The 15,622-nt window shown below is 44.5% G+C and overlaps 1 protein-coding gene across 1 annotated transcript in view; it reads right to left on the bottom strand.

Moving 5' to 3' along the window:
• Positions 1–13,188, bottom strand: part of LOC116834785 (putative oxidoreductase YtbE) — a 49,015-nt gene extending 35,827 nt beyond the window's left edge. Inside the window, exons 1-2 of the mRNA XM_075067833.1 lie at positions 13,131–13,188; positions 11,732–11,833 (exon numbers count right to left, since the gene is read on the bottom strand). Of these exons, the coding sequence (XP_074923934.1) occupies positions 11,732–11,753 (22 nt within the window). The 5' untranslated portion in view covers positions 11,754–11,833; positions 13,131–13,188. The remainder of the gene's footprint in view (positions 1–11,731; positions 11,834–13,130) is intronic.
• Between the last annotated feature and the right edge of the window lie 2,434 nt (positions 13,189–15,622).

Raw genomic sequence — 15,622 nt, 5'->3', positions numbered from 1 at the left:
TGCAGCACAGGGAACTTAGGGGAGCTGACAGTGGGGCTTCCAGTCCACCCTGGTTCCCAGCCCCCACCAGCTAGCTCCAATAGGCTGCTCTTTCTGCAAGCAGTGGACAAAGCAGGTGGCTGCCAAACAACATTATAAGGCAGCGTTGCACAACTTTAAATGAGCATGTTCCCTAACTGATCAGCAATGCAACAACAAAACAATGTTAACCGAGATGATGTTAAGTGAGGAGTTACTGTATTGTGCTTGGACTCAGATCCAAGGTGAACTCTTGGCTCTGCCATATTCTTCCTAGGGTGACCTAAGCAAATTATTTCATCTCTCTGGGTCAGCACCTCAGCTGGTATAAGCTGGTGTAACCCAAATGATGTCAATGGAACTATACTGAGTTACATCAGTTGAGGATTTGGCCCTCTGTGCTTCAGTTCCCCATCTGTAAAATGGGGATAATACTTCCTTTCTCCCAATTTTTGTTTGTTTGGTTTAGTTAGATAAAGTTATTCAGAGCAGGGACTTTCTCTTTTTATGTGTTTGTTCAGTGATTAGTACAATGGGGCTCCAATCTTGCGTGGGAACCTCTAGATACTACTGTAATACAAATGATAAATTATAATAATCCTTCATGTAGGTTTACTGTAAGTGAGCTCAATAAAAAAAATCATTTAACTTTTGTTAGAAAGGGGATTCACACGAAAGTGTACACAAACAGGATATTGCAATAAATCATTAAACAGAGAGGGCTGAAGGCTCGTTTTTGCATTTAGAATTCAGCATAAAACACATTACAAAAAACAACTGCTGCAAAACATGGCATAAGAGGGTTATTTCTGTTAGTTTAGTTTAGTTCTCTGAACCATATCACGTTCTAGAGTCATATATATATTATGGCAGTTGCTTATTTTGTTCACATTGCAGTTTATTAAAGGCGAATTTCCAATCCTTAACTGTAAAAAAATGTGGTTGTTACATTTTCTTTCCTGTATATCACCATCCTGTTGTCTTATCTGATCATCAGGGCGTGGTGCAGTCGACATCCTCCCAAACCACATACCTTTGGAGGACATGTGAAAATCTCTGTATGATCATGTTTGCCTGGGTTGGTGTTACAAAAAGCAGTGCCATATACTTTATTTGCCTGTGCAGAGAAAACAATGCTAATCTTAATGTGAAAAAGCCTCTGTGCTATCACCAAAGTCAGTCACTTGCTTTTAATGACTAAAGCTGCAAGGTGAACACACATACACACTTTATATAGACACACACACACACACACACACACATTATACGGGGGTGTATGTATATGGGGATGCATATCAACATCCATCCACTTTCAGGACAGAAATTGTTTAGCTTTTGGGAATGGTCAGAGTTCTTTAGGCTCTGGCAATAAAAATGTAGATATAGAATTAGAAGAGATGCGCTGTCCTCACTAACTGCATTCTGTGTTGCCAACACTACACAAAACAGCTGTAATATGTTATTCAGCTTGTTGCTGTACTTTTGAAAACTGACAGACATAGGAAGGAAAGGTGCCGGCTGTACTGATCTACGCACACAGAAATAAAAGGCAAGTTATCCAGTAAGTGTTAAAGATTTCCACCTTTAATTAGGCAAAACATTACTATTGTCTCCAAGGTTACAAAGACCCTGACCTCCACTATGGGCAGCTAGGTCTAAACAACCTCTGCTAGTCTATGTGGTTGTCTTGGAAATAAAGTATGGGGAGAAGATGAGAATTTAAAAAATAAAATTCCAGGGTCCTGCTCCTCTTTAAAAATGCACTTCTCTTTTGTTCATATTGCAGTTTATTAAAGGTTAATTTCCAATCATTGTATTAAACACACCTGTGAAGCTGAGTTTATAACCAAGGCAGTAATGGAACAGCAGCTGTCCCTCCTGCTAACACCATATTACTGAGTATTTAACAATGTCCATCTTCAAATGTTGTCCTGCTGATGCTATCAGGGACAGCCCATGCTACCAGCACTTACATGTCTGTAAACATGCACACTCAAGAAATTTTCTGGTCAATAGATGAAAGACTCTGCTCATTCTACAAAAGATACCCCCTCTCCATCTCCTCCTCACATGTGTGAGTGTGGACAATACCTTAGATGTCATTAGGGGTCAAATCCCCAATTTTATCACCTAAGTGTCACTGCAGAAACAGAAATACCCCTCCCCTCAGAAGTGTGAGTGTTGGGAAAATGTCTGTCTATCTAGGGAATTCTAATGCACTCATGGTTGTAATATCTAAGAATGAACAAACTCTTCACACTTAAAAAAAAAAACTAAATAGAAGTTACATGGTTAATAAAATGACATTGAGACTTGTGGGATCTGAACCCAGACCACAGTGCTGTCACTCTTCCCACCTCCAGTGTCTCAGCCTGGCTATGAGCCCTGTCTCTTCAGAGTATGTATAGCTGGAGAGACAAGCAATTTTGTGTGTGTGTGTGTAAGCGTTGTTAGGAACATGGGCTGGTCACAATGCCAGCAGTCAGGCTGCTCTCATAGACAACTACTGCACATGCAAAGAGTCACCGTGCTAGCAGTAGACAAGGCTTCTAACTCATTACCAGTGGGCATACACATAAGTAGGGCCTATCAAATTCACGGCCAAGAAAAATGTGTCATGGACCCTGAAATCTGGTCTCCTCGCCATAAAATTTGGTCTTTTGTGTGCTTTTACTCTATACTATACAGATTTCACAGGGGAGATCAGCGTTTCTCAAATTGGGGGTCCTGACCCAAAAGGGAGTTGCAGGGGGGTTGCAAGATATTCTTAGAGGTATTGTGGTATTGCCGCCCTTACTTCTGCGCTGCCTTCAGAGCTGAGTGGCCAGAGAGTGGCAGCCGTTGGCCCAGCTCTGAAGGCAGCTCCACTCTAGCAGCAGTGCAGAAGTAAGGGTGGCATTAACATACCATGCCACCCTTATTTCTGCACTGCTGCCTTCAGAACTGGGCAGCTGGAGAACGGCGGCTGTTGACTGAGGGCCAGCTCTGCAGGCAGCAGCATAGAAGTAAGGGTGACAATACCGCACGTGCCATCCTGACTTGTGCACTGCTGCTGCGGGTGGCTCTGGCTTCGGAACTGGGATCCCAGCCAGCAGCTGCCGCTCTCCAGCTGCCCAGCTCTGAAGGCAATGCCGTCATCAGCAGCAGAGCATAAGTTAGGGTGGCAACACCACAACTTTCCTCTACACTAACCTTGTGACCCCCTACAACTCCTTTTTGGGTTATACACCTACAATTATAACACCATGAAATTTCAGATTTCAATAGCTGAAATCATGAAATTTATTATTTTTAAAATCCTGTGCCCATGAAACTGACCAAAATGGTCCGTGGATTTGGTAGGGCCCTACTCATGAGCCATTCAAGAAGGAAGAACAGTTAGATACAACATCCCCATCTGCCACCAAAGAGATACTCCAATAGCAACTCTGCCAACACTCAAGGGAATGTTTGACTCAATAAATGTATCTCTGAGTGTGCTCTAAAGGCAGCCAAACCAGCATTCTGTTGAATCACAGAACATAATTCCACAACTCAGAATGCTCAGACACCAGCCCACAAAAATTCAAATCATATGACTGACACTAAGAGAACCCTAGCTGAAATCAGCTGGTGAAACAGGGAACTGGGAAATCTAGTCTCTCTAAACAGAGACCTTATTGTTGAATAATTACGATTTTTTTTAAAGTACTGTTCTTTTGGAATGCAGTTTCAGTGATCCCTTGAATAAGCACTGAGTCTGCATCAGACTGGGACTCAGAAGATCTGAGATCTATTCCCAACTCTTCCATGTATTTCTTATGTGACCACTGGCAAGTCACTTAATAGTTTTGTACCTCAGTTTTCCCATCTATAAAATGGGCATAATGCTACTGTCACCTCAGAATGAAAAGTGCTACATAAAATCCTAAGTATTATGATTATTATTATTTAGCTTAAAATTTTACTTCCAAGTATAAGAACATATTTTTAAATACAATACCTAAGACACCTCTCCCCAGCCCCATTTTTGTGCCTGCAGTAACTTATTACTAACAAATTATCTGATTGCACAAATTTCAGGAATTTACAGATGCAATTTAGCCATCTGCCTTTAGGACTGTGATCTCAATATAATGCTCTATTCAAATTAAGAATAGTGTATCAAAAAGTACTCTCCCTGTATCTCTGAAATAGCTGCAAACAAATTAGTACATCACAGCAGCTTAGCAAATCAGATAACAGATACACACAGCAAAAATGCTATGTTCTCAGGCAGAATACCACATAAAGAAACTACTTTTAAAAACTGTCTTGATCAGATCCTCCTTTAGTGTAAATCTGCATAGCAACATGACCTGTTGTGATGGGATGTATGAACCACTCTCTGGAACTGAAGGAGTTAAGGGACAGTTCTGGGCCCAGGAGATATTTATCTTGGGACATCCTGAGTAAGGATATAGAGTCTTGGTTGTAGGGGAAAAGATCTGCAAGCAGCAGCTACCCTAGGCCCTAGAAGAGGGACTATCTTTTTTCTAGGACTAGGTAACCTTTCACTCTAAGTTCTGGTGGATCATGAGAAGTTTTTGACTTCACCCTGGTTTGGGAAAGTAAATGGGAGGAAGTGGATGAGGGAGGCACCCCTAAACCACGCTGGGTGTTTGCTACCACTGCCTCTCATGGTGCCCTGGGTCAGAGCCTAATAGAGAGGGAAGGTTTGGGCTCTCCTACTAACCATCCTCTTATGAAGGGGGGATAAAAAGACAGTTACCTTTTCCATAACTGGTGTTCTTCAAGATGTGTTGCTCATGTCTATTCTAAAATAGGTGTGCGTGCTCGCCACATGCACCGGTGCCGGAAGTTTTTCCCCTAGCAGTACCCGTAGAGGAGAGCACCCCCCACAACCCCTGGAGTGGCGCCTGCCTGGCGCTGTATAAGGGGAGCTGCACGCTCCCCCCACTCTCAGTTCCTTCTTACCAGACAACTCCGACAGAGGGGAAGGAGGGCGGGATGTGGAATAGACATGAGCAACGCATCTCAAAGAACAGCAGTTACGGAAAAGGTAACTGTCCTTTCTTCTTCGAGTGATTGCTCATGTGTATTGCACAATAGATGATTCCAAGCTATATCTGTTGGAGGTGGGTAGGAGTTCACAAGTTCCCAGAATGGCGGACAGCCCTGCCAAACTCGGCGTCATCCCTGGTCTGGGATACGATCGCATAATGCGAGGTGAATGTGTGAACCGAAGACCATGTGGCAGCCCTATAAATGTCCTGGTTGGGGATGTGGGCCACGAAGGCAGCCAATGAGGCCTACGCCCGAGTCGAGTGTGCCATCACAATGGGCGGTGGGGGAACACCTGCCAGTTCATAACAGGAACGGATGCACGAAGTGATCCAAGTAGATAGGCTCTGAGTGGAAATCAGCTGGCCCCTTGCGCATTCAGCGGAGGTGACAAACAGTTGCGAGGACTTTCTGAATGGCTTAATCCGCTCAAGGTAGAAAGCTAGAACCCACTGCACATCGAGTGTGTGGAGACGGCGCTCCTCACTGGACACATGAGACTTGGGGCAGAGGACTGGTAGAAAAATGTTCTGACCTATGTGGTAGGCGGGGACCACCTTCAGGAGGAATATGGGGTGTGGGCGGAGTTGGACCTTGTCCTTATGAAAGACTGTGTACAGTGACTCAGAGGTCAGGGCCCTGAGCTCCGAGGCTCACCTGGCCGACATGATCGCAACCAGGAAGGCCACCTTCCATGAGAGGTGAGACCAGGAGCACATGGCCAGTGGTTCAAACAGGGGATCTGTGAGATGAGCCAACACCAGGTTTAGGTCCCACTGTGGGACTGGGGGGTCTAGAATAAGGAAAAAGACGGTCCAAACCCTTAAGGAACAGGCCAGTCATAGCATGGGAAAATACCATATGCCCTTGCACTTGCAGAGGGAAAGCCAATATGGCTGCCAGGTGCACCCTGACCAACAAGGGCGCCAGGCCCTGGGTCCTCAGGTGGAGGAGGTAATCAAGAATAAACTGGACTGGGGTGGTCACTGGGGAGACGCCCTGGTCCTCCACCCACCTAGAAAATCTGGACCACTTCGCCAAATAAGCATGGTGCGTGGAGGGTCATCTACTTTCAAGGAGGACGTGCTGAACCTGGTGTGAACACATCCATTCCTCTCCACCTAATCACTGAGCAGTCACTCCATGAGGTGAAGAGCCGCCAGGCTGGGGTTGAGGAGGCGGCCCTAGTCCTCAGAAAGCATGTCCGGGTGGAGCGGCAATGGCCACGGTGGAGCTACCTCCAGGTCTGTGAGGGTCCCATACCAATGCTGCCTAGACCATAGCGGGGCAATGAGGAGGACCCAGGCCTTGTCTAACTTTATCTTCTCCAGGACCCTGCTGATTACGGAGAACAGGGGAAAGGCATAGAGAAGCCAGCCTGACCAGGACACGAGAAAGGCATCGGAGATAGTGCCCCTCCCCAGATCTCCCCTGGAGCAGAACCAGGGGCAACACTGGTTCTGATGAGTCGTGAAGAAGTCCACCTGGGGAGTTCCCCACCTTTGGAACTGCCGGTGGGCCACTTCCGGGTGGAGGGACCACTCGTGTTGCGAGGAAAAGCCCCTGCTCAAGGGATCCGTCCTTTTGTTCTGGGCACCTGGTAGGTGGAAGGCCGTCAGGTGGATGTCATGAGCTATACATAAGTACCACAGCCTAAGGGCTTCACAGCAGAGGGCAGAGAATCGGACCCTGCCTTGCCTGTTGATATAGAACATTGAGGCTGTGTTGTCCGTGAGGACCCTGACTACTTTGCCCTCTAGGTGCGAGTGGAAGGCCATACACGTTAGCCACACCGCCCTGAGCTCCTTGATGTTTATATGTAGGGCCAGATCTTGAGCCGACCACACACCTTGGGTCTGAAAGTTCCCCACGTGGGATCCCAACCCAGGTCCAACGCATCAGACACCAGCTCCAACAATGGGGATGAATGGAACCCTTTGGAGCATGTTGTTTAGGGTGAACCACCACTATACGGAGGCCAGCACAGAGTTTGGCACAGTGAGGACCTTGTCCATCCTGTCTGTGGCCTAGGGGAACTTTGAGGCCAGCCAGAGCTGGAGGGGGCTCATTCTGAGTCTGGGGTGATGGACCATATATGTGCATGCCAACATGTGACCCAAGAATTGCAGGCAAACCCTGGCTGTTGTCGCCGGGAATCTTGTGACTGAGTCTATGAGACCTTTCAGGGTCTCGAACCTGTCTGGCGGAAGAGAGGCCCTGGCTGATTCTGCGTCCAGGAGCGCCCCGATAAATTCTATGTGTTGGACCCGGACTAATGTGGACTTGGTGTTGTTTACCAACAGGCCTAAGGTGGTGCACATGGACAGGAGGAGTACCACGTGATCCCTCACCTGTGACCGGGAGGTGCCCGTGACAAGCCAATCATCCAGATAGCGGAATATCTGGACCCCCCGCTGTCTGAGGTAGGCGCTACTATCAACATTCATTTTGTAAACACCACGGGGGCAGTGGACAGACCAAATGGAAGGACTGTGAATTGGTAATGATTCTGCCCTACCACAAAATGGAGGAAGCGTCTGTGCCCCTTGAATATGTGGATGTGGAAGTATGCGTCCTGTAGATCAAAGGCAGCGTACTAGTCCCTGGAAACCAGGGAGGGGATGATGGAGACCATGCAGAACTTGAGCTTCACTATGTACTGGTTCAGACCTTGGAGGTCCAGGATGGGACCGAGCGCCCCTTTGGACTTCGGGATGAGGAAATAACCGGAGTAATACCCCTTGCCCATGAACTCCTCGGGCATCGCCTCTATTGCTCCTAGTCCTAGGAGCTGCCCCATTTCCTGCTCAAGCAGAGCTTCGTACGAGAGGTCCCCCCAAGAAGAATGGGGGCGGAGGGTGGTTGGGTGGAGAGGAAGTAAACTGGAGGGTGTAACCACGGGAAATGGTGTTGAGACCCATTGGTCCGAGGTTAGCTGTGACCATTCTGGGGAGGAAAACACACAACTGGTTGGAGAAGGGAAGCTTTATTGGGAGTGGATCCCTGATGAGGACTGGCGGGGTGCAGCCGAGAATCCCCTCAAAAACGCCTTTTCCCGCCTGCTTGCCGTTGGAGGACGCAGGCTGGGGGGCAGCCTGAGACTGCCTCTGAGGGCTTCTCTTATAGTCCCGCTGCTTCTTATGGGAGGCCTCGTATTTCAGGAGGGCAGCCTATGCGGAAGTCTGCCGTGACTTGAATTTAGGTTTTGCCTGCCACAGTCTTGTCGATATTTGCTCCTTGAGGACTACCGGTGTCGACAGTCCTGGATGGACGGAACCCAGCCAGACAGTCTGCTCAGCGTCGAGGGTGATCCACCTGGATTCTGCCCCGAACAGTCGCTGGGCGGTCATCAGCGTTGGGAACATTCCATCAACTGAGACTGGTACCAGGCCAGAGGCAGCTGCAGGGATCCCAGCTGCGGCTTGCCTCTGGAGCACGGGGCTGACGTCAGTGGTGCTCCCCAGGCACTGGCATGAACATGATGTCCTGGGCCGCCTGGAGGGCTTGAGGCATGGAAGGCATCTGGACATCTAGAGAGACCTGTTCCGAAGGGGCTGGGCTACTCCACTCAGCTTGAGTTGGAGACCTGGGCCCCAGAGGGAATCGAGGACTGCCCAACATGGGCCTAGCCTCTGTCCCAGATTTCCCTCGATGCTGCTGCAAGAAGGGAGTCTTCTTAGCCCTCTTGGGGTTCCCTGTGGATGGGAAGTGGTGCTAACTGGTTGATGATACCAGCAGGTCACTGTGTACTGAAGCCGCGATGCTGGGTACTGGTTCAAAGTGGCATGGGGTCAGCGCTGACTCCATCAGGATGGCCCGGAGCCTAATGTCCCTTTCTCTTTTGGTCCGAGGCTTAAACGATTTGCAAAATTGCACCTTTCACTGACATGGGTTTCTCCCAAGCAGCGCAAACAGTCTGTGTGTGGATCGCTCCTTGGCATAGAATGTCTGCAAGAGCCGCACGACTTAAACCCCAGGACACGGGGCACGCCTTGGCCCACGCTTACTGACTAACTAAACAGCTAACTAACCACAGGTACTAATGTTGAAGGAACAAACAGTTCTGGGGACAAGCTACAGCAAAGCTGTAACAGAGCAGTTCTGACACACCTTCACTGGTGGCAAGAAGGAACTGAGGGTGGGGGAAGCGTGCAGCTCCCCTTATACCGTGCCAGGCAGGTGCCATTCCAAGGGTTGCAGGGGGTGCTCTCCTCTACGGATACTGCTAGGGGAAAAACTTCCGGCAACAGTGCATGTAGCAAGAATGCACACCTATTGTGGAATACACATGAGAGATCACTCAAAGAAGAACCCCTTCTTCGACCCTCCCTGGAGATAAAGGGGAGATAGAGACATTGTAAATCCTAAGGCAAGGGCATGCAATCCACAGAAACCTGGAGGTGGGCTGAAGACGCTTTATTTTGTTGGACTCTGTTACCCCGTAAGGGGACGGACTTGACTGGTGACCTGGCCAGAGGGCCGAGTTGCTACCTACCAAATGCACAGAGGAATGATTGCTGGTAGGGGACACTGAAGATGAGGGAGAGCTGGGTGCCAGTGACCTAACCATTAGGTGGCACCACTGGTAAGCCCAGACTCCTCACACCTGTTCTATTATGAATTAACTAGCAATCAGTTTAGTTCTATGGAACTAGCTTATTATCAGATACCATCTCACATTTTAAAACAGTAAAGGTAGTTATAAAGCAGGGAGGATGGGATTAGATTGGATTTATCTGATATTGTTGGAGATTTCAGATATAAGAAGCTGGGGTACAAAATCCATAAAGGAACTATAATGCGGCACTCAAGCCTCCGTGCAAGGCAGGAAGAGGTTAATCAGTTACTGAGAAACCTGGGGCAGGAGCTAGGTTTTCATAGAGAAGCAAAACAAAAGAAAGAAAGAAAAAGAAAGGACCAGCTCAGGAACAGGTTGAGAGAGAGTGTGTGTGTGCGCGTGCATGCAGATATGGGACTTTCATGATGGGAGAGAAAGCTGGCTAGGTCAGGGACTCTGGAAGACTGGTGCTTAGCAAATCTCCAGGAGGAATTGGAAGAACTGATGATATAAAGCTAGCAGGGGATCGCCAATACTTGGGAGGATAGAGATAAAATTCAGAGGGATCTTGATAAATTGGAGAACTGGGCTAAACTATTAAATGAAATTCAACAAAGACAAAAGTAAGATGCTACACTTAGGGAAGAAAAATCAAATGCACAAATACAGAATGGGGGAAAACTGGCTTAGCAGCAGTACAGCTGAGAAAGATCTGGGAGTTGTGGTGGGTCACTACCTCAACATGAGTAGGACAATGGGTAGGTTAGACTAGTTGAACCTTACGTTGACACAGAAATGTAAAATCATCAAAAGTGTCAAATATGTGATTACATCTACATTTTAAATGTAGCATATGTCTTCAGCACAAATCTGCATTCTAGCAACATTCCACCCACATGGAGTTCTTTAAGAATATGTAAGGGCTGTATTATCAACCTTTATAGGCTGGCAAAACCTTATTCACAATCTCCTTACATTTGCTATAAGAGTAAAAAGAATGTATCAATGGTAATAATGATAAGCCTGTACAATTATGTGTCTGTATTTCAAGACGTTGACAGAAAACACTTGATATTGAAGGATATGGTTGTATGAGGAATGGGTGAGCGAGAATTTCTTTGCTTTACATTGTAATGAATTTTTCAATGCTTTAAAACCCCCGATTGCCTTTCGTAGCCCGTCTGGGGATCGTGACCCATTGGTTGAGAAATGCTGGGTTAGGAGATGGATTACATGATCTTGGAGGTCTTTTTCATCCTCGTTATCCAACTTTGATACTTAGGAACTTTCCATGGAATTGTAAATGAGGTCTACAACTATTGCTTGAAAATATCATTACTGGAGAACCTCATACTAATACTGCATACATTAAGGGCAAAATCCTCCTTTTAAATTCATGACAAATCTTGATGCCAATATTCTAATCTTCCTGGATCTGGAAAAACTCCCATTAAATGTCAATGGGGAATCAGTGCATGCAGAATAATACAGTTGAGAGTCATCATAAGGATCTGAGAGAAGAATTTTTCCTTAGCTTTGCAACTCCTTCAAGCGCATGCTTTCAGGGTTAATTAACAAAAACCCCGCAGCTCAGTTTCTGTTCCTCATCTAATCAGCTTGCTTGAGTTGACCTTTTCTAAACCACAGACAACAAAGATCCACTAACTACTGCTCTATGTAAAGAAGAAATATCACATTACAATTAAAAAAAATCAAAGGGAAGTTAAATTAGATGGCATGGCTTTGAATTTATACCAACTGCAGCCCAGCACAAAATGTACTGTAATCTACAGACTACAGACAATCTAAAAAAACCATACATAACAGCATTTACTTCTTCAGGACCACAACATGGCAATATGTTATTTACAAGCAGCAGCTAACTCTTTTTGTTTAGCTTGCCACATGGATAATATTGAGTAGGGCTGGGATTTTAAAGGGGCACAAGTGAGTTGCATACCCCAGTCGCATAGAAAGACAATAGGATTTGGGCACCTAACTCTCTCAGGCTCCTTTGAAAAATCCCACCCTATTGCAATATTATTGGATTCCTGAAAGTTTAAATCAGTTACAGTCCCTCCTGCAAACAGTGATTTTTTACAGTCCTCCCACCTTTCTCATATAGGTCCTCCATGGCACTCCAGGTTTCCGCTCAGACTTCACGATTACTTTTACCAGGAACTTGTGCATCGGGCCAGTGTACCAAATAAAGATCTAAAAGGGAAACACAATCAATTTGTGTTTTTTATATATATATAAAAAAAACCCTAAAGTTATGCAGCAGAGTAGTTGAATGGTATTCTTCAACCCTTAGCAATACAAACCACTCCTAATCTATCTCTATCAAAAGTTTATGACTATTACTAAGTGATCAGTACATATACTTCCTTTCTTGATTTCATAAACAACACCCTTTACTACTTTAGGCCCCAATCCAGCAAACATTTAATAATTGATATTATTTGTATTGCAGTAGCATCTAGAAGCCCCAGTCATGGATCAAGGCTCTTACATACACATATGCATGGTGCTAAACTTTAAACATGAGTAGCCCCAATGAAATCAAAGGGCTATACTGTAATAAATATGATTTATAATAATAATGCTAAACCCACACCAACTCCAGTAGAAATTAACAAGAGGCTACAAGAGTAGGATCAGATGGTTGCCTGAATATCTCATAAGTGCTCAGCACCCTCAAGTCTGTGGAAGGTGAGGATGCTCAGCACCACTGGTGGTACATAGCACTTTCACAGAAGTGGGCCTTTGATGCCCACTGAAAGGAATACTACTGTTTATACATTTCTATGGGAAATTACAGTACAATCATTCCTTCATGCTGTTGTGTACTAGATTTGTCTGCACCAGATCGGGTACATAAAACCTATAACCCAGCCCTTTCACCAAAAAAGATACATTTCTCATATAGTTTAAAAAAAGGAATAATTTATACATACTGGCCAACATTTTCAAGCCTGGTTGCCTAAAGTCTGTTTGGTGAATCTGTATTTAAGAACCTAACTAGAAATGCCGTCAATTTCAAAGGTGATCAGACAACTCAGCTCCCTCTGAAATCAATGAGCACTTGCATCTTTAGGACTTTTGAAAATGGAATATGGAGTTGCTCAGTACCTTTGAAAATCAAGCCATTTTTATTTAGATTCTTAAATATAGATTCAGGAGCCTAATTCCAGGCACCCAAATTTGAAGATGTTGGTCACTGCCTTGTTCTTTTAGTCCAGTGATACCCAGACAGCAGTTCATGAGCTGCAAGTAGCTCATTAACGTGTCTCCTGTGGCTCTTTGCAGCACATGATATTTAAAAACTGTGTGATTTAATTACTAACCAGTCTAGATTATTAACCAGTCAGGATGCTTTTACTATGTTATCAACCAATTAAGTTATCAACTTGCATTAATTTAACTTATTTTCTGTAATAATTATATATTCCCCTATCATACTGTTTAAATATGAATAATATAGTAAATGAAAACTATGAATTCACATTACTTTGGCTCTTTTGGGTAAAGCTGATCTCTAATTTGGCTCCTGAACCACTGAGTATCACTGTTCTAGTCTAAGACACAAACAGGAAAAGGAAAGAAGTGATTGGCTGAGGTGTGCGTCATTCATAACCACAGACATTCTTATGTTTAAAATAGCTGTCTCTTGTTGCTAGTTGCTATCTAGCCTTGGTGAAGGAATGAGAAATTGTAACTTCACAGTGAAAGTATTTTTCAGAATACACCACAACAATCACTTACAATAACTGTTTGTGGAAACAGGACTCCGCTGGCCTATTTTTTTTTTAATCTCTTAAAACTTCAGCCAAAGTACTGAGGATAGATGGCACACTGAGTTGGTACATTAGTCTTTCATTTCTAGGCAAGATAACTCAAAGCTTGATTTAAGGGGACAAATAAGTTTGATGTTTTCATCCTGGTCTTCATTTATCAGGGAGTAGCCGTGTTAGTCTGTATGCACAAAAACAACAAGGAGTCCAGCGACACCTTAAAGACTAACAGGTTTATTTGGGCATAAGCTTTCGTGGGTAAAACCCACTTCTTCAGATGTGTCTTCATTTGTTAACAACCTAACAAAATTATCAAAATATGTGTCTGCTCCTGACAGGATATGACTAGAATAACATAGGGTTTTGCATATTAGGGCTAAGATGCATTGGCGGATGTATGTAGGGAAAGCCGCATACAAAACTATGAGCCAATACTTCAAATTCCTACTGAGGTGAGTAGTCCGACAGGCTTTCAAATAAGACTGTGCATATGAGTAAGGACTATATGAAAGGATTTGCAGAACTGGGATCTATCCCCCATTCAGGGATGATGCTATTAGTTCTTTGCTCTTTTTATGCATTTACTTACAAATTTAGAAAAGAAATTTAAGAACTTTAAATAAAATCTTTAATTTAAATGTACAAGACAATTGCCACAACTGAACAGGGACAAGTTATTAGTACAGTTAGGGGCTGACCTCATCTGAAAGAAGGAAATTATGCATCTCTAATTGCTATGTTCTCCAATACAGAATAATCAGGACTGCTTAGCAATGCCAAAAAAACTTATGCAGGGAAAGCTCAATATAACCACTAACTGCAACAGTATTCCTGAACAAGCCTGAATACCCAGCTATGCACCACAGTCCGTAAATGTTCGTGAAAATAGCTGCTCTGCAGATTTTCACATACAAAGATGCTTTGTATTCAGCCCGAGAAATTGCAACACCCAGAGAAGAGTGACTTTTAAAAGCTTTGAGAACTGTAAGACCTCCGGCCTTGTAGATCTCAGGAATGCAGCACATTTATCCTTCCTTGTGTTAGTGTCTCAAAGACTTCTTCTAATACAAACAGGATTAGCTGTCTTTCAGGAACCTTTTGTTTCAGAAGAGTGATGTTTCCACACCAGTGATGCCTATATCGTATCATGATTTTATTTAAGTAAAGATATTTCAGAAAGCCACAGGTGAAGTTAAAATGAGTTTAGTGTTGGCATGATAAAGCAATACTACTTGCTGATCTTCTCAGTCTGCAAATTCTTGGTGAAATCTACTTCAATTCAGAGATGAACAAGGCCATATTCATCCATTAAAACCTCAGCACTTAAGTGAATTTCAGCCTCTATGATTAAGTAACTGCAATCACAGCAAGCTTATTTTAAAAATCAAAAAATCAAAAGGTACTTAGATGTTGAGAAAAAAGTCTATAAAAGGCTGTACCATACTGCAATGTTTGAAATATACTTTAAAAGGCAGATTGTGGCTACTTACATGATGGTGCACAAAGAGTGGTGAAGCATATAAGTAGTCTTCTGCACCCTCCTTCTCTCCTTGTACAGGAACCAGCCCTTGAAGCCTTTTCTTCCCTACGGCAAAATTTATCCCAAAGCAGGGCACTCATACAAAAGCTTATGCTCTATTTAAGGGGCAATTCTGATCCTAAGGAAGTCAATGGCAAAAATCCAACTTCAACAGGGCCTAGATCTGGCCACAAGAGATTACCCTGTGCTCTGGGGTGAATATCACCACCAAGTGCAAGAACCCTTCCAGGCTTGTGCCTTTGACAAAGCTTGATATCTCAAAGGTGTATGGATTGCACTCACTATACCAGAGAACAGAACTGAGGTGGAGAGGGAGGGAAGTGCATACTGTACCCTTTCAAAAAGCGGTGGTGCTGCCACTCCAGTTTCATTTTTTAAAGTTTATTCAGTGATTATATTTCTATATTAGTCATTGAAATGGAGATCTGATTATGATTTATGGCATAATCATTGTGAATGCTGAGCATTTGAAAAGAGATCAAGTCCTGGAATTTCATTTAGACTCATAGACTCATAGACTCATAGGTCAGAAGAGACCAATATGATCATCTAGTCTGACCTCCTGCACAAGGCAGGCCACAGAACCCTACCCATCCACTTTTATAACAACCCCTAACCCATGACTGAGTTATTGAAATCCTCAAAATTGTGGTTTGAAGACCTCAAGCT

This window comes from Chelonoidis abingdonii, chromosome 7 (assembly GCF_003597395.2).
Source record: "Chelonoidis abingdonii isolate Lonesome George chromosome 7, CheloAbing_2.0, whole genome shotgun sequence".
NCBI classification, from domain to species: domain Eukaryota; kingdom Metazoa; phylum Chordata; order Testudines; family Testudinidae; genus Chelonoidis; species Chelonoidis abingdonii.
This window is presented reverse-complemented; position numbering and strand designations above follow the sequence as displayed.